The sequence below is a fragment of the Mastigoproctus giganteus genome, chromosome 11 (genome assembly GCF_048544385.1).
Source record: "Mastigoproctus giganteus isolate SK-2022 chromosome 11, ASM4854438v1, whole genome shotgun sequence".
NCBI lineage: Eukaryota > Metazoa > Arthropoda > Arachnida > Uropygi > Thelyphonidae > Mastigoproctus > Mastigoproctus giganteus.
The window spans coordinates 83757859-83780798 of record NC_143585.1 but is presented as its reverse complement, the minus strand read 5'-3'; the positions used below and the strand labels follow the sequence as shown (position 1 = coordinate 83780798).

At 34.3% G+C, this 22940-nt stretch overlaps 1 protein-coding gene across 1 annotated transcript in view; it reads right to left on the bottom strand.

The window, feature by feature from the left end:
• Positions 1-22940, bottom strand: part of EMC3 (ER membrane protein complex subunit 3) — a 56879-nt gene that overhangs the window by 22461 nt on the left and 11478 nt on the right. Inside the window, exons 2-4 of the mRNA XM_090385389.1 lie at positions 16707-16764; positions 3139-3337; positions 2816-2897 (exon numbers count right to left, since the gene is read on the bottom strand). Of these exons, the coding sequence (XP_090241515.1) occupies positions 2816-2897; positions 3139-3337; positions 16707-16764 (339 nt within the window). The remainder of the gene's footprint in view (positions 1-2815; positions 2898-3138; positions 3338-16706; positions 16765-22940) is intronic.

The following is a 22940-nucleotide window of genomic DNA, read 5'->3' as shown; positions in this document are numbered from 1 at the left end:
TGTCAAGGACGTCGATGGGATAGCCACACCACGTGACGACCAACAACAACGGCAACAGGGACGAGTCATCCACGAGGGCATTTATCCCATACTACCCCAACCTGTCACAACAGATCGGTAGAATTCTAAAATCATATGGGATAAAGTGCATCCAACTCCCAGGCAAGAAACTGCGTTCTCTTATCTCCAACGTAAAAACACCCGTCCCCACTCTTCTACAGAGCGGTTTGGTCTACCGCATCTCTTGCCGTGACTGCACCAGCTGCTACTTTGGAGAGACTGGACGTCGACTCGAGAAACGTCTCTCAGAACATAAAAGGGCGATCCGCTTGGCAGATATAGAACACTCAGCTATCGCCGAGCATGTCTGGACAACCTACCACGACATTGACCCATACTGCGATGTCGTGGTTGTGGACAGGTCCCACCATTACCTAAAGCGCACCTGGTTGGAATCGTTAAATATAAAATGCTCGGATGCCTCCTTGAACAGGAACAGTGGTTGCCAAGTTAACCCCATCACAGAGGCAGTAATTCTATCCATAGACAAACGCTGGCCACGTCACCACGATATGTCACAGCCACAAGCATCAAACAATTAACCACGCGCCTCACACACCATCCTGGCAGTGCACATCTCTATTCCAACTGCCATTCATGTATTCAATCTGAAGAAGGCTGCCTCCCAGCCGAAAGCTCATTAGTTGTATTTATAGTTTTGCTCTGAGCAACAAAAATAAAAAGTTTTCGCATTCTAAACAGTGAAAACAAAATGTCCACAAGGGCATTTTACTTAAATGTAAATTTAGCATGATTCTTTTTTGATTTGTCAGAGACCAATGCAATCACTTTCTGCAAACTGAAGATACAATTATGCCTACAGAATCTTAAAAATACCTTGACTACTTAAATGTTCATTTCACAGAACACAAAGAAACCTATAAGCATTAAAATTAAAAGTTTAAAATCACAAACTATGAACTGTATAATATGGCAGTGCAATCTAGTTATTACAATACTAATAGTATTATAATTAGTGAAATATTTTAACAGAAATAAGTCCCACTGGATTCTAGTATCATCAATTTTATTTCTTAAAACTGCATCACCACTATTAAAGTAAATGTATCAATAAACAACCAGATTTGGGGGAATCATTTGCCTTGTCTGCAGTATAAACAGTTATTTATTTTTGATATTCTGAAAGTGATTAATTAAGCTAAATATAATAAGAGAAAATAAGATGCTAAATGAATATTTTTTTTTTTTTTTTTTTGGGTAGGAGGATGATGTATTAAATCATATTTTAAGTTTATTTTGATAAATTAAGACAGCAGAATGGGAAGTAAATATTTCTATCTCTAAAAATTGCTTTAATAGCATACATGTAGCACTCTAGTTTAATGCACCAGGGCCACCAGATGGAGGTGGTGGGGAGGAACTAAATGCTCCTGATATGCTTACCAAACCAATGAAAAAGCAAATGCACAGAAAAAATGTGCAATTCATCATTTCTTCCAAATTCCCCGTTTGTTTAAAATATACCTTAAAAGAGATTTTGATGGATTGCTGCAAACAATTTTACCAATATTATAATGCTATTCATGTTTCCTTCAGGAAAAGGTCACTGAATTTCCCAGAATTGCATTCTGGGAAATTCGTTTTTACCAGAATGCATTATGGGAAATTCAGAACCTTTTCCTGAAGAAAAAAAAAAGTTAAAAGATAGCAGTCTAAGGGACCAGCTCAGAAGAGTGCAAGTTTTCTTTAGTGACCTAACAGAGAGACATGAATACAGGGCCCCAAAAAGTGATAACTGAAGTTTAATAGCAAGGTACTGCATATGGATAGCAGTATTCAGTAACATACAAACTGGGTAGTACCACACAAAAGGTAGTAGAGAGCAAAAAAGACCTGGCAATAACTGTGCAGTCAGACATGAAGTTCTCTGAGCAATGCAAACAAGCTGCTAGAAAGGATCATTGCATTTTTCTTCTTTGCCAATCAGTTCATTAATTCATCTGAACCGTGAACAATATCAATATCTCTTTTTTTGGTATAAAAAGCTGAGTAGTTTCTAAGATCATTACAAGAATTGTAATGTAAAAAAATGTTAATGTCCTAATTGGACACTGTCTGTTCGTTTGGTTTTCTAAATTTAATTAATTTTCAGTCTCTACATGTCTGTCTTCTTCTTACTGTATATCTTTACACTTTTATTTCTTTGGTACTATTACTTTTTAAATATATATAGAATAAATAAATAAATATATAGAAAGCAAAATGGAAGATGGGGAAGGAAGGACTTATGGATAAGAGCCACTGAGAGACAAAAAGCACCTAATGACCATAATAAATGTGTGTTATGTATTAATGAAAATTGAAGAGAAAAAAGAGAAAGATGAGTAAAACAAAAGGAAGAAGTCCTTTTGCTTGTCTCATTTTCTTATTTTCACCATTTATTTTTTTCTTTTCTCTTCAACTTTCATTAACAGAGAGAGAGAGAGAGAGAGAGAGAGAGAGAGAGAGAGAGAGAGAGAGAGAGAGCGAGCGCAGTGTTTGCATTTTAATATGAAATGTCCACATTCATTGCTCTCAATTCAGACAGAAAACAGCTTAGAAATGGAAATTACTCTGCAAATTACCAATAGCTGGATTAAACTGGTTTAACTGACCAATAGGCAATATTCTGGCTACCCCCTTGTATAGGTCACATTTAGCGCTTGGCTACAGACTACTACAAAAGGAAAACACATTTCTATGGCATTTGAGTATACATTTAGAATAATACTGTATCTACAAAAGTATGACTTACCAAGATGCATCTAGAGACATTAATTCTATTCCTCTTTGCAACATAGGCTTGAAGCGTAGTGTTAGTGGAAAAGGAACCTTTGCTATAAATTAAAAAACAAAATTAAAATTTAACTACTTTATGGTTAAGTATATGGTTTACTATTGATATAAAGATTAAAAAAAAGTGGCTCTAAAATCCACTAAGCATTTATAAATATTAGATAACTTGATAATTTCACTGTTCTGGCCATATTATGATACATGTACCAGTGAGCACTTTTTTTTTCTCGTACTTTTCAAAACTAGGATATGTCACACTACAAATGTGAAAAATCAACTTACTAGTTACAAAGCCAGAAAATGTCCAGTTGATCCAACCACCAATGAGAATCATTGGTAATACATTAGTTAAATTTCCCTTGAGCATATCGGTCATCATTGTAGGATCTGTCATGGGGTTCTGCATTGCTGGAGGACGGTGTTGGGTTTTAAAGTAACCAGTTTCTTCATTGTTGAAAAAGCTTTTTCTCATCAAGAAAGCCTTAAAAATAGATATCAAAGTTAAGGAAAAAATTTTGAAAAATATTTGATTTATTTAATAATCAAGTATTACAGAGGCAAATTTACAGAACAACATCAAAATAGAAAATCTCCCCTAACTGCATCTAAAAAATTCAAGCCATGATCAGAGAAAAAAAATATATATTCAGAAAGAATCATTTGAGAAATAAAGCTAAATATGGATCCATCATAACAAAGAAAAATTATTTGTCTTTATTATTAAAAGCAGAATATATCCAATATTTTTATAAGCAATTTTAATAATAACAACAACAACAACAAAATATACAAAAATATACAGAATTATACAAATATAAAAATAATTATACAAAGAAATTATTACATATTAAAAAAAGGGGAATTAACCATTAAAGTTAATAAATGTCAAGTCCAACAACCAATGGTCAAGACACGAACAGGTGTTCAACTCAAAATAACGACAAGTTATTTTTAGAGAGTTCATAACATCAAAGTTATGAACTCTCTAAACATTTTTTTTTTAGAATCAAAAAAAAACATTGAAGATGGTAAAGAGCATACTTTGCCACAAAATCTAAAGAAAACAAATGTGTTATTTAAATATAAACTTAATCACTAAGCATCAGTTATCCAGAATAATTAATGTCAGACCTCTTCTGGATAGCAAAATTTTCCGGATAATCGAACGCAAGATAAAATTAAATAAATCCTGTTATAATGTATTATGGTAAAAGAAAAAGACATTAAATAGCACGAAAAAAACAAATTTATTTAGTTAAAAAAATAATAATAATAACTTACTAGGGGGCTTTGCCTCCTGCTTGCTTCTTTTGATAAAATAAAATACTTACAGAAGCTTTCGACGTGTGTGTGTGTGTGTGTGTGTGTGTGTGTGTGTGTGTGTGTGTGTGTGTGTGTGTGTGTGTGTGTGTGTGTGTGTGTGTGTGTGTGTGTGTGTGTGTGTGTGTGTGTGTGTTCCTCAGCTATGAATACATAAATATGTTACGATGTCTATATAATATCAGTGTAGATACACCATAAAAAAAAACTATGATTGTAGTGTGAAAGGCATAATTTCATCTGTATCTCGTATTGTGCTCATCCTTCACAACGAGTTACCAGGTGTTGCACTACCCCGAATAAGTAACCCTTCACTAATAGAGAAGACTATTGTTATTTATTCTTGCGCCACCACCCACACGGACTGTTTCAAAGCTAGTTGGTTTTTTGTCGGTAGATGCCTTTCACACTACGATCATAATTTTTCTTTGAGAGTTGTCTATGGTGTATCTACACCGATATTATATAGATATAGAATCTTAAAATATTATGCCTTGTTGCACTTAGTTTATTTAAATAAATACATTACATATGGAAATCAAGAATGGTACCATGTGGTCATGTTAGATAAACATAGCGAGTGACCACGCTTAAAGAGAAGCTTGTTTTACCACAGTAAAAAAAAAAGCTTGTTACGTATTTTTGTATTTTTTATGTATTACACAACCCACATTCCTCTTCTTCCGTTGGCTGAAGAAATATCATTAGGAGGGAAATTATTTTAATGTATAGAAAGATACATAAAAATTCACATACGTATGTATATTCGGATAGGTTTTATTTTACTGCAAATTTTATGTGGAAAAAAAATTAAGTAATTTTTTTAAAATAACGTTCGATCGTTTTTTGTTTTGTTTGTTGTGACTTTTTTTTTTTCTGTGAAATCTCTCAAGTTCCTTAACAATATCAATTTGATTACACAGTATTGCATTCTTCCTGGCTTTCTGCTCACTTCAGTGCTATTTCTTTTTGTTTACATTTTACCGTAACAAAAAAAAAAAACCGACTGAGAAAAATAATAAATTGCACAGTTTCGGGTCAATATTATTCTTACCGAATCTGGAACTAAACCAAATATAATGTGAAATGAAGAGAGCAAAATATGTTATGGAAAATTGGGTTCACGGAAGTGAATGATTAAACTTTATCACTCATTGTTTCGAAGAAAACCCATCAATCCTAATCTAACATTTCACCAGATATATGACATAAAAAAAAGAGAGAAATACTCTAGTCAAGTAATAAATATTTGTCTCAAATACTACCATTAATAAAAATAAATAAATAAAAAATAAAAAAATAAAAAAAATAAATAAAAATAAAAAAAAAATCAGCCTTTAAAATTTTGCCGGATAACTGAAGTTCTACTGTATTTACAAAATGTCAAATTTCATGGTAAAAGAATATGGAGCAAATAGTTGAGATAAATGTTACAGCTTATACAATTTGGGCTACCAGGCTGAAAGCAAAAAGTAAATTTTTGAATGCATTCCTTAAAATTAAGAATTTAACAAATTTAGGGGAGAAGCTTGGTGAAGTTCTGAAATAATTTGGGAATTATGAATGAATTTAAGAAAGTTAAGTATAGGCATTGATTGATAAATACAAAATAAGTTTATAATTCAGACAATAACTGTCGTCTTTTAAGAAAGAGTGTGAGAAATTCTAAAAGGTCCAAAAAAAAAGTAGGAGGAAATGAAGACAGATTATTGATAAGGAGTAACAGGACCAGTGGACAGACAGAACTGTGAATGAAATTCATTGTAAATAGAGCAAAAGAAAAGAATGTGGGTAGAATCCTTGACAGAACCATAAAGACAAAGTTTGTAAGATGGAAATATGCAAGTTTAAAATTTCAGGAACTGTGTCCTGTTAAAAGAAAGCTGGGGGGAACCATTTACGAGTGTTTTTATTAACAAATGCAACTTCTGGGATAAATAATTTTGTAATTAAACCTTCCTAGGAATCAGACCAGTGAAGTTGCCAATGGTCACAAAGAATTTTTAAAACTCGTTGTTTTTCTTGTTTAGGACTGCAGGACATGTCATTTTGAATTCCACTGAATTTTGCAGGAAGGCCTTTACAAATGAAATAAGAAAGTCCACGGTAAATTAAATATAAGTCTAAAGGTAGTGAACCAGATAGAACTTGTAGACAGAGGTAGAGACAGTTCTACATGTGCTAACTAGTACTGTACTAGGAAGAAACTGCGATGATTGAACCAAGCTGCAGCAGCAGCACAAGTGGTAATTGGTAAAACAACAGCTTTTTATAGTGTATGCAAAATCATGGTTCAGACCCCAGTCCTAACAGGAAATGCAAAGAGTCTGAAAGACAAATTTTCTAACATTGTCGGACAGATGATTCAGATGGGGAAGAAATGTAAGGCGATTATCAAGCAGTAATCCAAGGAATTATGGTAATCACAAAAGGGAGAGATTTACTATTAATTTTTATGAGAGAAAGACGAGGAAGATTACCCGAGCGTAGTACCATACAGTTGATAAGTTACTTTGGGATTACTGCTACTCATATGCAGTATCTTGCATTTGTCAATATTAAACTTCAACTGCTATTTCTTAGTCCATTGACCCAATTTTCCTTGATCTTGTTGCAGTAGCTCACCCTGATTACTGTCATTAATCACCCTGCCAATCTTTGTATTATCTGTAAAAGCTTTGTGTCGTCTGCAAAGTATATCATAAAGTATATCGTAAAGGACTTCAACAGGAGAAAAGCCATTGGTATTACTATCCATGAAACAATATGGATAATTGGCTGTTCCCACAAAGCTGTTGCAGAAATTTATAAAAAAAACTCATGTCACAACTTTTTGCAATCTTAAGTGGTGTGGTTGGTATTAAACTTAAGTGCTGTTAAAATAATTATTTGTATTGTTCAAATTGAGATGGAATGCACAAGAAAAATATTTCTGGTTGTTACAATGATTAAAAAAAAATCAATGCTTTCATAAATGAGATTAATTTGAATTTTCTTTTTTCTATGAAGTGGCACTTCTCTATACATTTCTATATATTCTATACTTTCAAAGACCAGCTCAATAGTGGTGCTAAGAATCACTGGGCTCAATCAGGCTGCCTTTGGACTCTAAAATGTGTAAAATTTGGTCTATTGAGTACAGACTCGTGCCTAGAACTATTAAAAGAGCTGAAAAACATCAATTGGGACATCACTGTTTATGAGATGTCCCAATTGATGATTATGAGATGTCCCAATTGAGAGATTCGAAGAAAAGGTGAAGATTTGGTCAAACTATAAGATAGTTATTGGCTGTACTGCAAAGGAACAAATAATGGGCAGTATGGTGGAATTGGGTTCCTGATCAACAACATACTAGCAGATTCAAGCATAAAAGTAGAAAGTAGAATTTCTTGCTGTGTTAAGCTAAATAGTCCCTATTCTCTTCAAATTATTCAAGCTTATGGCCCTACAAGTAGTCATAGTGATGAAGTTGAAGAATTTTATGATGTATCGTTGCATCTTTACAAGCAGGATCCACTATAAAATTGTAATGGGCAATTTCAATGTGAGAATTGGTAAGATCCAAAATGGGGAAAGATCTGTCAGCCCATATGGAACTGGAAAAGGGGATGATAGAGGCAGTCTACTAATTGAATTTTCAGAAGAACAAAATTTTTTCATCAAAAACTCATTCTTCAAGAAAAATGCCAACAAAAATAAACATGGAAGAGCCCTCTTGGAAATACTAGTGAAATTGACTTCATACTGACAAACAAAATGATATTCACTGACTGCTCAGTCTTGAACCTTTTTAATGTTGGAAGCGATCATTGGTTACTGAGAGCAAAAATCAAAATTATTGCAAGAAGGAAAGAATGAAAAAAAATTTGTCGTCAACTAAAGTGAAGATGATTAACACTAACCAGCTATACAAAAATCATCAAAACTTTGAACTAGAACTGTCCAATGCTTATCGTGTGCTGCAAGATCCTCCTGACACAGATATTTCAACTGATAATGACTTTGTCATTATCAGTTGAAAGCCTGAACAAATTTAAAGCTCAACTGGACAGGTATTTCGAACGAACAGAGGGGTGAAATGGGAGTGGGGTTTTTTTTTTTTTTGGCTGATGCTGAATAAGCTTGCTTTCTTGCATCATATGCCTCTACTAATGCTAATGCTAAAGTCATTGAGACTATTGTAGAAACAAGGAAAATTAACCAGAATATCAAAATAAACAATTGCAATGTTGAAAAAGCAATGCAAAATGAAGCAAAGTGGTAACATAAGAAACAAAGTAGAATATGTACAAACATGCAAGACCATAAGAAAGCGCATAAAAGAAGAAATATGTACGTTCAATGTTGATCTCAACAGAAGAACACTAAAAGAAAATCAAGGGCTAAAGGAAAGCAAAATGAAGAATGGTTTCACAGAAGAGTCAGATGCTTACTTTGAAGCTTGAGGATGGCACAACAACAAAAACCTAGCAATAAATACTAAAGAGAGTGGAAGAATTTTACTGAAATCTTTATAAGAATAAAGGACAATAACTGGATCCAACACCAGATTCTGAAGCTATATCAGAAATTTTGGTAGAAGTAGAGAATGCCATAAAATCAATGAAAAATGGTAAAGCAGCAGGTCCTGATAAAGTCACTTATGTTGAAATGTTGAAAGCTGGAGGCCAACTGATACGTAAAGCTCTGGCCAAACTATTTTCAAAATTCCTTCTACTTAACAAAGTAGCAGTAGCATGGAAAAATGAAAAAGCCATTCTTCCGCACGAAAAGGGATGACAAGGTAGATTTAAAAAACTACCAACTAATAAGCCTACAAGGTTTTCTACAAGGTTTTCTGCAAGTTGTCTACACGGTTTTCACAAAGTTACATTGCAAGAAGAATAGGCACAATACTTGATGCAGCACAACCCAAAGAACAAGCAGGTTTCAGAAGCGGCTTAGTACAATGGGTCACATCCAAACAGTGCAGCAAGTTATAGAGCAGCACAATGAATACAACCTTCCATTATGTATAACCTTCATCAACTATGAAAAAGCATTCAACTCAGTCACAAAACAAGCAATAATCAATGCTCTAATCAACCAAGTGTAGACAGAACTTACATCGATATTCTACAATCAATATATGAAAAGCAACTGCATCAACAGTGGCGCAGTATACCTTCATGGGGCCCAAGGTATAATGGAATTTGGGGGGGGGGCATCAACATTAAATATTGAGTGACAGAAGAACACGGAGAGCTGACTTTAGTTCAGCTCTCCATGTTCTTCCGTCACTCAATATTTAATGTTCTTACACTTGTTTTTTGTTTCTTACACTCTTTCATTTAGGTTTCTTACACTCATTAAAATAAAATACTACCAAATTATTCTGCTGCATCTTATCTGCTTGGACATTAACTCAACTATTTAAGGAAGAACTAAATATAAAATTTTATCAAAATCGGTATAACTATTTAAAAAAAAAAAAAAAACCTGCAATTTTCAAATTAATCTTCAAATAAAGTTCGTTAACACTGGCAGGTAGAAAGCTCAGTTTTCGATAAAAATCACTTCAAAATATTAGTAAAAAACAGCAATGAGTTTTGAAACTGATTTTGGGGCCCCCATGATCAGGGCCCTAGGCAGATGTCTTTTTGCCTATAAGATAATGTGTCACTGTGCATCAATATGGGTTAACAATGATAAGGTTCAGATCAACATAGAAAAAAAGTGTCCAACAAGGAGAGACAATTTCCAGGAAAATATTTTCTGCCTGTTTAGAAGAGATTTTTTGCAAACTAAATTGGGATAATAAAGGACTCAAGATAAATGGAGATTACTTGAATCACTTACGACTTGGAGATATTATTCTATTTGCCGATGATCCAGAAGAATTGCAGCAAAACATTAAAGAACTGCAGCATGAAAGCAAGAAGTTTGGTTTGAAAATTATTTTAACAAGAAAACGCAGGTTATGTTCCACAAATTTACCACACCAAATAAAATTATGGTTGATGGACAAGAACTAGAAGTGGAAATTTCTTGTCCCAGGTAAACATCCCAGGTATGTTTACCTGGGACAAGAAATTTCAACAGATGTAAATATCAGGATGGAAACTGAACAGCGCAAATATTTGGAAAGCTTAATATCGTCTTCAAGACTAATTTGTCTCAAACGAAAAGTTTTTGATCAATGTATCCCCCTGTCCTAACATATGGTTGTGAAACGTGGACAAAATGCCAAAGCTTTACAAAGACTAAGGGTCACACAAAGTATGGAGTGTGAATGTTGAACATAACCCAAAGAGACTGAAAAACATGCATGGATTCACCAACAAACCAGTTCTCTGATATCACTGAAAGAACAAAGCACTTAATGCAAATGAGCAGGTCACATATCAAGAAGTATTGACAATAGACGGACCAAACAAATTTTGGAATGGATACCGCTTGACTCTAAATGCCCAAGAAAAAACCAAAGATGAGGTGGATCAATGAAATTGTGAAATTTGCTGGTGAACAATGGTGATAGAAAGCACAAGACCACAGTTGCTGGAAATGTGCTGAGGAGGCCTACATCCTGCAGTGGATTGACAATGGCTGAAGATGATGATGATGATATAAGTTTGCTGCCAAAATAAGAAAACTTTTGTCTATGCCCAAGAGCCTATTTTTTTCCTTTTCAAAAATTGTTTATTTTTTGAAATTTAATAATGGAGGCACAGATTTGAAATGTAGTTTTATTTTCAGCAAGTAGCACTTCCAGACAGATAACACAGAGCGACTCCATAAATAAAGTAAGCTGAAGAAAAGTTAATATAAATTTATGTTTAAATATGAACAAATCAAGAAAATGAATACTTATGTTCATTTTCTTGATTATGTTCAATCTTCAAAACAATTAAAGTGTGAAGTGTAAATTCTTCCATTCCACTCATGATGTCATGCGTTAAGCAGTGCTATGCAGTCTGATAAGTTGTCCATTCTTCATTTCTTTAATTATTATAATAAAACATCAGTTATCTGGGGCTCAATTATCCGTAGGTTCCTTCGGATTACCATGGTCCTCTATATGTATGTACTTTTATTTTAACAAACATATAGAATATTATTTATCTGTGTGAGTGGATTCATGAAGTACATATAAAGTACATACAGGCAATCACAGTTGCATCTCTCTCTTTTTGCCACCTGGTAAATCACATCAGATGTTTTTAATCTGCAGTTGCAAAGTCAAGTGTCTTGAAAAAACTGCATTTTTAATGGCAAATAACATACAAATGTAATCTATTCGCAGTTGTCTCCTAAACAACTGGAATCGCGAAAGCTTGTTCCTGTGCTTACAGTTTGTTGTACGTAATATTTATCTCACATTTCAATACCTAAAAATGTCAGGTAAACAAAAACGAGTTGTTTTAACAGTGGAAAAGAAACTGGAATTATAAAAAGACGTTAAAAAGGTGAAGGTGTTTCAAAGCTTGCAGACGAATTTGGAATTGGTCAGCAAAATGTACAGGACATCATTAAAAACCAGCCCAATATAGATAAATTTGTTTCTAAATGTGATACATTTGCTTGCGCTTCACAAAGAAAATTGCTCAAAGGTGCTACAAATGAACAACTTGAAAGTGTAATAATAAAGTGGTTTTTTAAAAAAAAGAGCTGAAGTCCAATATCTGGACCAATGATTTTAAGCAAAGCAAAATATTTTTTTGACAAATTAGAAATGCCTGTAACACCTACATTTTCATATTTTTGTGGTTGAAATGATTTAAAGACAGGCATGGTATAAGAGAGTTAGAGATACAGGGTGAAAAGCTCAATGCAGATAATGTGGGAGCAACTTTATTCTGTGATGAATTAGCTACAATTTTAAAGAAAAGGGTCTTGTTCCATTGCAAATTTACAATGCAGACGAGATGGGACCTTACTGACGAGCAATGCCCAATCGCATGTTGGTGTCTTTACAAGAAAGAAATGTACCAGGATATAAAATTAGCGAAGACAGGATAACAATTTTATGCTACGCAAATGCTTCAGGGGATGACAAATTAAAATTAACCATAGTGGGAACATCAAAATCTCCTACAAGTTTAAAGGACACGACTAATATTCCAACAGATTATTATAATCACCGATCTGCAAGGATGACTAGCGATATACTTGAAAAGTGGTGGACAGATAAATTCTGTTCCTCACATTAAAAAATTTGTCTCTTAGAGGTCTTCCCAACAAAGCAATTTTGTTATTAGATAATGCTCCATCCCATCCTCCATTGGAAAAACTATCTGCAGAAAATCCATTTATCTTCCGCCCAACATAACACCACTGGTACAACCTATTGACCAGGGAGTGACTGAGAGCATGAAATGATTGTATAGAAAGACCTTGATGATGGACCATGGAAGAAAAGAATCTTCTTTTATTTTGGAAGTCACTAACAATTAAAGATGCTATCTCTAACATTTCTACTGCATGGGTGGAAGTTGAAAGCGAAACAATTATAAAATAGTTCAAAAAAATATTGCCCAATGACTTTTTTGTAATCACTGAAAATAACTTGGAAGTGGGAGACTCAAATAACACTGTAGAAATCGTTCCTGATATTTTAAACCCAGTTAAAAATATTGAGAGATGCAAAGACTTAGACGGGGCAAGTGTTAATCATTGGTTAAATACAGACAAAAATGAGCTCTGCTACGAAAAAACGACTAACAATGACTTAATAAAAAGTGTGCAAGAACCTATGGCAGGATCCAACGAGGATAATGATGAGGAACTACAGCAAGCTTTCAAAGTAAGTTGTAATAGTAGTAGTAGTGGCATGTGATGCAAGAAAGGAAGTGTATGAGCTTATGTAGCATCAGCCAAAAAAAAAAAAAAAAAAAAAACATACCATTCCCTCCAAATGCCTGTCCAGTTGCTCCTTAAATTTATTTAACCTATCAACTTCCACGGCAGATGGAAGTTTATTCCAGCAATTAACCACCCGCTGGCTAAAGGCAAATTTCCGCACATCTATTCTACATCTGTCTTTTCTTAATTTGAATTTATGCCCCCTTAGGTTCGTAATCTGAACTGGAAAGATCCCATCAGAATTCAGCATGCTCAACCCATTCAAGGCCTTATACACCTCAATCAGATCACCACGTAGGTACCTAGTCTCCAGTCACTGCAATTCGCAGAACTTAAGCCTCTCTTGGTAAGAGGATCCCTTCATTCCCCTGACCAATCTTGTTGCCCTTCTCTGTACCCGCTCAAGTAAATCTACATCCTTCCTAAAATGAGGTCTCCAGACCTGTACGCAGTACTCAAGGCGTGGCCCGACCATTGCCTTATACAGAGGGACAATCACCTCCTTTTCCCTGCAAGCAAAATTCCTATATATCATTGACAAAACCCCATGACCTGCCCTGGCAGCCTGTCTGCATTGCTCAGAAAACTTCATATCTGACTGCACAATTACTCCCAGGTCTTTTTCATTTTCTACCACCTTAAGTGTAGTACCACACAGTTGGTATGTTTCTCTGGGGTTACTTCTATCCATATGCAGTACTTTGTATTTGTCAAGGTTAAACTTCAGTTGCCACTTCTTAGCCCATCTGCCCAAATTATCTAGATCCTGTTGCAGTAGCACACTGCCATTACTATCATTAACAATCCTGCCAACTTTGTATCATCTGCAAACTTCGACACTTAAGCCTGATATACCTTCATCAATATCATTGATAAATATACAAAACAACAGAGGACCCAACACTGAACCCTGTTGGACTCCACTAATAACATTAGTCCACAAAGAGCAGCACCCATTGATTACCACCCTGTCTTCTCCCACTCAACCATCCTTTTATCCATTGTAGCAACTTACCCTTAATACCATTCTGCTCCAATTTGTACAAAATTGGAGCAGAATGGTATCTTCCACCCAACATAAGTTTTTGACACTGTTCCATGCACAAGTGTCAAAAGCTTTCCTGAAATCCAAATATATGATATCAAGGCGCGTCTGTAGCCAGGTGGGAAGGAGCAGCAGTGCATAGCACACGCTTCTTGATTAGACCGGGGTTCGAGCCCGTCACCACCAAATACGGAAAAGTCAGGAAATGACCACCGCATATCCCGGAGCAATATGGCCTTAGTTGCTAATGCTCCTAAAAAACCAAATAACAAACAACAATATGATATCAAAATTATTTTTTGCATCCAGTTCCTTTGTAATGAAATCCTAACAGCTGCAGGACATTACTTAAATTCGCGGAAAGCCAAAACGATGTAGATTATATTGAAATTTTACAAATTCATGGACACAAGAAAAATAATGCTACAAAAAAAATAAATAAATAAAAAACCACAGACTTTTCTATCACAATGAATAAAATATTCTTGTTGTTATTATATAGATGTAATACCTTATGTTTTGATGTGTTTTGGAAGTTATTTAAACAAATAAAAACAATTTTGATTTACTGTGTTTTTCAATTATCCATTACCATGAATAATCGATGTTTTACTGTATTTTATTTCAATATAATTATTTAATGCAAATATAGAAAAATAAAATTAATCAAGCATAGTTTGAAAAAATTATATACTTTTTAAACAGTTGGCTGTATTAACAGTTCTAATCATTCAATATCCAAATAAGAATCATATAATTTATTTTATTTATATATTTATTATAATGCTGTAAAATACATTAATTTTTAATTAAACTGAAGAAGGACATTACATAGACTACCAACTAAGAAAGATTTAATGATTCTTTTCCATGTGAAATATTTAAATTAGCTTATTGGCATGCAAAGAGATTTCATCTTCAGGTCCCACATTTTTTTGGTTCTATAAAATTATATACGAAGAGAAATAACAAAGGTTGTCAGTGCATGACATGAACAAAATTCTATAATTAAAAATTAAAATTAAATTCTAAAATTATCCTTTATCATTACACATATCTAACCACTAGATATAATATGTGCTAGCTGAGAAATTCTTTAACTGGACTTTAAACATAACATATAACAAAAAGATTTTAATAAGAAACTGGTATTTATGAGTAAAACACAAACTTGCTTTTTTTATTATTATTATTTTTTAAAAATTTTATTTTGAATAACACATTCATTGCAGTGCTTAAACACTAATTCACTTGTATGTAGAAATACAAAATAAGAAAGCACAATATGGCCTTAGTAGCCCTTGTGCCATTAAACAACATACATACCAACCAACAAAATAAGAATTAACATGAATATACAATAATCAATAATATGCAACTATTCACAGCTCTGAACATATGACGACATGAATAATAATGTACAAATATGAATAATAACAAATACTCTTGATTAGTTTTAACTGAACATAATAGGTTAATAGTAGAATTAAAAAAAAAAAAAGTTACTTTAGCACACCAAGAGTCAGCTTCCTGAATGAATTTTTGGGAACAAAAATACCAATCCTGTGAAGATCAATTAGTTTCATAAGAAATTAAACAAAAAAACTTGTTGCAGAGAGTATTGAAATCTCTACAATTGAACTCTGTTTCTTTAAACGAAGGAAACTAATAAATTTGATTTGAATATGTTCGAATAAGACTGAAAGATATTTCTGGAATGGAGACCAAATAATGGCACAATAGTCAGTGGCAGGTCAAATTAATTGCTTGAAAAGGGTCAAAATAGCTGCCTCACTACTGAAAGCTGAGGTAGTGTGTTTAATGAGACCAGAAGCTGCTTAAACGACTTTATCAATATAAATAATGATTATTCCTTCTAATAAGAAGTTATAAACTATGAAGTTATAAATAAATCAAATCAAAGCATGTACTTACTGAAGGGGTTTTATAACGTTACCATGAGACCAAACTGCCACTGAAGAGGTTAAATTGTTCTATCCTGAGGAGCTCTACTTAGAGAAATGTCTGGAGTGCATTAAATACTCTAGAACCTGATAACACTGACTACAGAACAAACCAATGAGAACAAGAGCAGGTAGAGGGTAAGGATGCCATTGAAATAATCTTATTCCCCCATGAGACATTTAAACCCATGTGATTGCAAAACTCCTGGAAAAACAAAAACTAGTGAACTAATGAAGAACTTTCTGAAAACAGAACTGAACATTGAGCTCTATTTAAAGTCAAAGATTGCAGTCCTAGCATGTTCAAGTTATCTAAACTCTGAATGAAGACTTCATTCAGAGTTTAGAAAACTTGTCTGCAAGGTACCAACAGAAAATGCTTAACTTAACAGTTATCATGCCACTGAGATATTTATTTTTAATGAACAATTTATATTTATTTTCAATATGCATAAAAATAAATTTATTGGTAGTTTTTTACATATCAATAAATAAAATTTAAAATACTGTATTTTTTATTTTAAATATAAATAAATAAACAGTACTATCTGACACCCTCATAGAGCACTGCTTTAGGAGAAATACCCCTTCTCTCCCCCATTGCTATTTTTATATAATGTTATATGAATTCCTTCAAAATCAATTTCACTACTATTCAAATACTAATAACTGTTTACCTGTTTAGGAATGTACTTTCCATTTTCTCTAAGAAGTCTACTTCTAATTAGAGCTTGGCTGAAATAAAATAATAAAACAAAATAAAATAAAAGTAAATAGATATACATACTTGAGTAAGTGCATTAAATTTGGAGGGTGTTTCTATTGAACAAAACAATGAAAAAATGTTTTATAAACATGAGCCAAGAAATGCTTTGTTAACAAACTAAGCCACTCAAAAATTCAGTATATGCTTTTTCCACATCAACTGCTTGTATATGGCTCCTTCATCCACAGTCTAACACAGAAGAGCATATGGTAATAGTCTGCCTGATGCAATGATCAAAGGACACCTCTCCTCATAACCTTAGAACTATTGCACTATTACCACAGTTTTTGCTGATAATTAAATGCATATCTTCGTGCTCTCAGAATCTGTAGTTATTTCTATTTTAAGCGCAGTTATTTCTATCAGCTACAACACTAAAAGAACAGTACTTAAATGTACAAGGTGTGGCAATAAAGTTCCCACACTAATGTGTGCAATAAAAAGAACACAGAGTGAAAGATTTCAAAAATGGTTTTACTTTTATTCAAAGTACTCGACCACCTGATTGAATGCACTTATTACACCATTCTAAGTGTTTCTGAAAAGAGTCAACAGAGGTATCCAATGAGATGATTTCAGTTTGGCAGTTACATTTTTCTTAATGTCTTCAACATCCTGAAATCTTTGTTCTGAGGGGCAGCTTTCTCCTTGGAAAAGAGGAAGTTTGCTGGTGCTAGATTGGAAGAACAGAGTGGATGGTTAAACTGTACAATGCCATGTTTTGTCAAAAATGTCTCATAACAAACGCAGAATGAGCACTGTTGTGCAACAAGAACCAGCTGCCTTTCTCTCGAAATTTTTCGCTCCAACAGCACAGTCCAGGAACTTTATTGTCACACCTTGTATGCATACAATGGAAATGAATGCCTGCTTATAGTGGCTGGCTTCATATGCCAGTGGTCACATGACACAACTCAACTCACTACCTAGAAACTGTTGTTGGATGGAGAGGGCAGCAGTCATCTGCATCTTTACTATCAACGCTGATTTTCTTAAATGTGTTCCTAGTACAAGGTTCTTTTGAAACAAAGTATAACAAAGTTCTACTATCCTATTGTTACAGATAAAATTCTCAAATGGCTCTGGTTTTTTAATGAAGCATTTCAAAACCCATGTTCATAACCATTTTTCCCTGTTTGGTTCACAGAACACACCCTCCAATTTACTGCACTAGGGCTGGTTTTATATTGATGAGGCCCCCTGGCTTATGCTTAAATTCAGCCTTGTCACAACCACACAATGTATACACACTTTGACAAAATTTATCACTAAGATTATGTTAATTCTAAAAATAACCTTGAAAATCGTTCTCAATAAAACAATATTTCAAAACTTATCTAAAAGAAGTTGCTTTATTTTTAATCGTCTAGCAATCTAATTCCTAATAATCTAGTCTTATGGGACTTTTTGGTGCACCAATATTTTTAGACAAAAATCAGTAAATACTAAAAAAGGTACACTTTATAATTATATTCTTTATTGTGACATTGGATAATAAGAACAAATAATATATTTAATAAGAGCAATCTTGCTATCAAAAAAAAAAAAAAAAAAAAACTTATTTGCTGACAATCTCACTTCTAACATAGCAATAAGATCAAAGCCCAAAACAAACTCTTGTACATTCCATTTTGTACAGATATTTTTTTTATAGCCATACTTCTCCAACTGAAAAATAATCAATGATGCAGATTGAAACTGAAGCCCACAGTTGAGGAATACTAAAGTAATTGAAATAGACATTTTATTTTGAAGTTTAATTTTTCTTTATTACAATGGATCAACCATGCATCTGCTATAGGATTAAGTTCATAATATTCTTTTTTTTTCACAGGATGCCATTTTTTATCATTACATCACTCACAAATATTGCCAAAATACTTTTCATCTACTGGAAACAGTGGTGAAACTAAGGCTGGAAAACAAGGAACGTGACCTGGGCCAATTAACAAGGGGGGGGGGGGCAGAGCAGGCCAAAAGTGTGGGAATGAGGAATAGAAACAGACATTATGCTGAAAATATTTTTATTATTTTTACCACAGCGATGTAACCAATTAAGGGCAGTTTTCATACTGGCCATTATGTCCAGAAGAGGCTGTGCAAAGTTTCATTTTCATTGTAACTTTTGTTGCAATCAACATATTAGCACAATAGTTAACAATGGACTGTGCTTTTTTTTTTCCCTTCAAGGTATGGGCTCAACCTCATCATGTATACTTCTGTGTCCACACATGTAACTCAAAGACTACAATTCCAATGACCTATGTGCAATTTCTTGTTGGTAAAAGTTGAAGGATATTTCTCATCAGCAATGGAAAAAGCCTTTATAGGGTATTTTTCTTTAGTTACTGAAAGTTGGTTTTTAACTCCAAATCCCAAACTTTTTTGTACATCATCCGGCAAACAATTCAGCCACTGTAAAATATGCTGCTTGGTTATGTTGGAACAACTTTTCTTGACCCAAAGACTAGATTTTTGTTCTGTCCTGACTGTAAAGCACTTTTTATCAGGAATTTTTTTGTATTGCATTAACATATTCATTCATTGCTTGTTATATGATGTTATATTACTGGTATATGAGAATAATCAGATTTGTAGTTGATAAGGAAACCAGTGGGTACAAAAGCTGAAATAATTTTCTTTCTTTTTTTTTGATTTTGTTTATGAAAACCCCAAGCACAAAAGACAACTTCCTTTTGACACTGCTGCGCATGGAAGACTACTGTACAAATTGGAGCAGTATAGTATTAAGGGTAAGTTGCTACAATGGATAAAAGAGTGGTTGAGTGGGAAAAGACAGAGTGGTAATCAATGGAAGCTGCTCTTCATGGACTAATGTTATTAGTGGAATCCCCGGGGGTTCGATGTTGGGCCCACTGTTGATTTGTATATTTATCAATAATATTGATGAACATATGTCAAAGTTTGCAGATGATAAAAAGGTTGGCAGAGTTGTTAATGACAGTAATGGCAGTGTGCTACTGCAACAGGATCTAAAAAATTTGGGCAGATGGGCTGAGAAGTGGCAACTGAAGTTTAACATTGACAAATGCAAAGTGTCTAGAAATTGAGCGTCAACTCAGCATTCTGATGGGGGTCTATGAGAGCTTGAGGTGTAAGGTAGATGCCCTCCAAGAAATTAATATGAGAGGAAAGTCAAGCTCTCAGCTATAATTTTTCGTGTTTCTTACCAACCATTGAAGTAAAAAACAAAAGACGAAAAACCAAATTCTTAAAATTTTAATATTTACAATAAATTTATTTACAAACAAAACAAAATACCATATTACTGATAATAGTAATTTTAAAATAAGACAACTGTGACATACTGTAAATATACAAGGTGAACAGAAATTTCTACTGTAAATATACAAGGTGAACAGAACTGCATTTCTACTTGTAAATACACAAGTAGAAATGCAGACTATGGTAAATCCACCGTAGCTGAACATTTCTGGGAGAAGCAACATCAAATCTCCCCAGACGAAGCTGTCATCACTGATCGGGCGCATAGATTTTGGGACCGCAAGTGGCTCGAGAGCTTACGAATTAGTTCTACTGAGAATAATATAAATAGAGATAGGGGCACACGCATTGATCCCCTCTTTGAGGCGGTAATCCTTGGAGGGGATGAACGTTTTTGCCTGAAACGCTCCAGAGCCACTTCCGGTTCCGATGGGAACAGTATACGTTTACGTGAGACACACCGCGAACCTGCTGGTATTTAATGATGCACCGCAGAATAGAAGTACACTGTTGAGAAAGAAGGCAGAAGCCTTTGAAAGCTTCAGTTAGTATTTTAGCGCTTTTAACCTAGTATATTTTATTGTATTTTAAATTCGGTATTTGTATTATCACCTTGTATATTTACAGTATATCACAGTTGTCTTATTTTAAAATTACTATCATCAGTAATATGGTATTTTGTTTTGTTTGTAAATAAATTTATTGTAAATATTAAAATTTTAAGAATTTGGTTTTTCGTCTTTTACTTCAATGGTTAGTGAGAAACACGAAAAATTATAGTATGAATATACCCAACCCCAGAGGCCTATTTGAAGAAGCTCTCAGCTGCCCAACTCAATGGCAGAGCTTACTCTTGTCCATTAGGCAACACAGTGCCAATCTCCAAGGCAGAATGCACTAGTCCCACAGGAGTTGGTTATTGTTGGTGACTCTATTGTCAGAGAGACAGGTAATATATTGTGTAAAAAGGATAGATAGAATAGGACCAGGGTGTGTCTTCCAGGGGCAAAAGTTGACGATGTTGTAGAGCAAGTATCTTTTACGGGCACAAAGGATGATATTGTTGTACATGTTGGCACTAATGACTATAAGAGTAGGAGATCTGCAGATTTACTTAACAAGTAAAGGTCAATGTTGAAAAAAAGTCATGAGTTAGGATTAAATTTGAAAGTGTCTGCAATTCAGGATTAAATTTGAAAGTGTCTGCAAAGAGCCTTGTCAATCAATGCGGCCCTGGAGGGAGAGGGAAAGGCTCATGGGGGTAGAATTTTTTTTAGTGTGGCCTGTGCTTGTTTGGAGAGACTTTCTACAGGGATGGGATACACTTAAATAGAAAGGCTGCAAGAGGGTTTGCTGATGCTATCGAGGCAGCATTAGGTGGGTCAGAAAATTGCTAGGTGGGGGGATTCACAGGCTAAAAGGTTAAAAGTAGCCGCAGGCAGAGGTGAAGGTGATTCTTGCACTACTTCTATTAGAATGAGCAGCGGCCTGGAGCGAGGAGGGGCTGGGGGTTTCGGGGACTGATGGCAATCATCACGAAACAAATTAATACATGGGATGTGTTATGGAAACTAAGAATAAGAATAGGTGCATGTATACTTGCATGTACACCAATGCTAGAAGTATAGTAAATAAATTTGATCAATTTGAAGTTTTGGTCAAAACACCAAGGGCAGATATTGTTGGGATATCAGAGACATGGTGTCACACAGATATTAGGAATGCAGAATTGGAATTTGGGGAGTGGAATGTGTACAGAGAGGATAGATGGGATAGGAAGGTTGGAAGGTTTATGCTGTTAATTAAGAATAGCATAAAATCAAAGGAAGTGCATCCAGTTGACATAGATGGACAGTGCAATGTTGAGTCAGTTTGGTGTGACATAAGAATTAGGAAAGCAAAAATAACAGTAGAAGTGTGTTAAAGGGCTAATGACTTGAATGAGTACAATGAACAATTGTAGAGAAATAGAGTGGGCTAGTAAATCAGAATGTCTTATAATGCGGGATTTTAACTTACCAAATATTGACTGGAACTTGTGGTTCGTCACTCGCACACTAGTAAGGTTTTTGTGGATTTATTGGATGATTGTTTTCTGCAGCAGCATGTTCGAGAGGCAACCAGAGAGGGTAATACTTTTGATCTGATTATCAGCAGTGATCATTGGTGTATTAAGAATTTGCAGATAAAGGAACTACTAGGTGGCAGTGATCACAGTGTACTGATATGGGATTTACTTAAAGATATAATTACCATCAGGGGTAAGGTAAAGGGTTTTTGCTTCCGTAGAGGTGACTACAGTGGTCTCAGACAGTTTTTAAATTCTGAACAGTGGGACCAACTGATGATGTTACCAACAGCAAATTCTAAGTCAGACGCATTCAAGGAATTAATTATGGAAGCTACTAGACTTTTCATACATATTAAGAAATATTGTTCAAGGTTTAGGCCTAAATGGTCGTCAAATGAACTAATGAGACTCCTGGCAGAGAAGAAAAATGCATGGGATGCATATAAATTATCAGGCGACATAGAAGCCTATGGCAGATATAAGCTAGTCTGTAATGAAGTCACAAAGGAGATTAGGCAAGCGAAGGCAAATTACAAGAAATCTTTGGCAAAGGATGCTAAGAAAAACAGCAAGGATCTCTTTACTTATATAAACTCTAAAAGGAAGGGGATGAATCAGATTGGTCCACTTGATATCGATGGTTTGACAGTTGATGATCCTGCTCATATAGCAAACAAACAATGAGTATTTTGCATCTACATTCACACATGAGGAGTTATTAAGGAATGAAAATGGCAGAAGTTTATCAAATTGTAACAGGGTGCTTAATGATTTTATAATAACTGAGAGCAAAGTGGAGCAGAAATTGTTGAAATTAAACATAAGAAA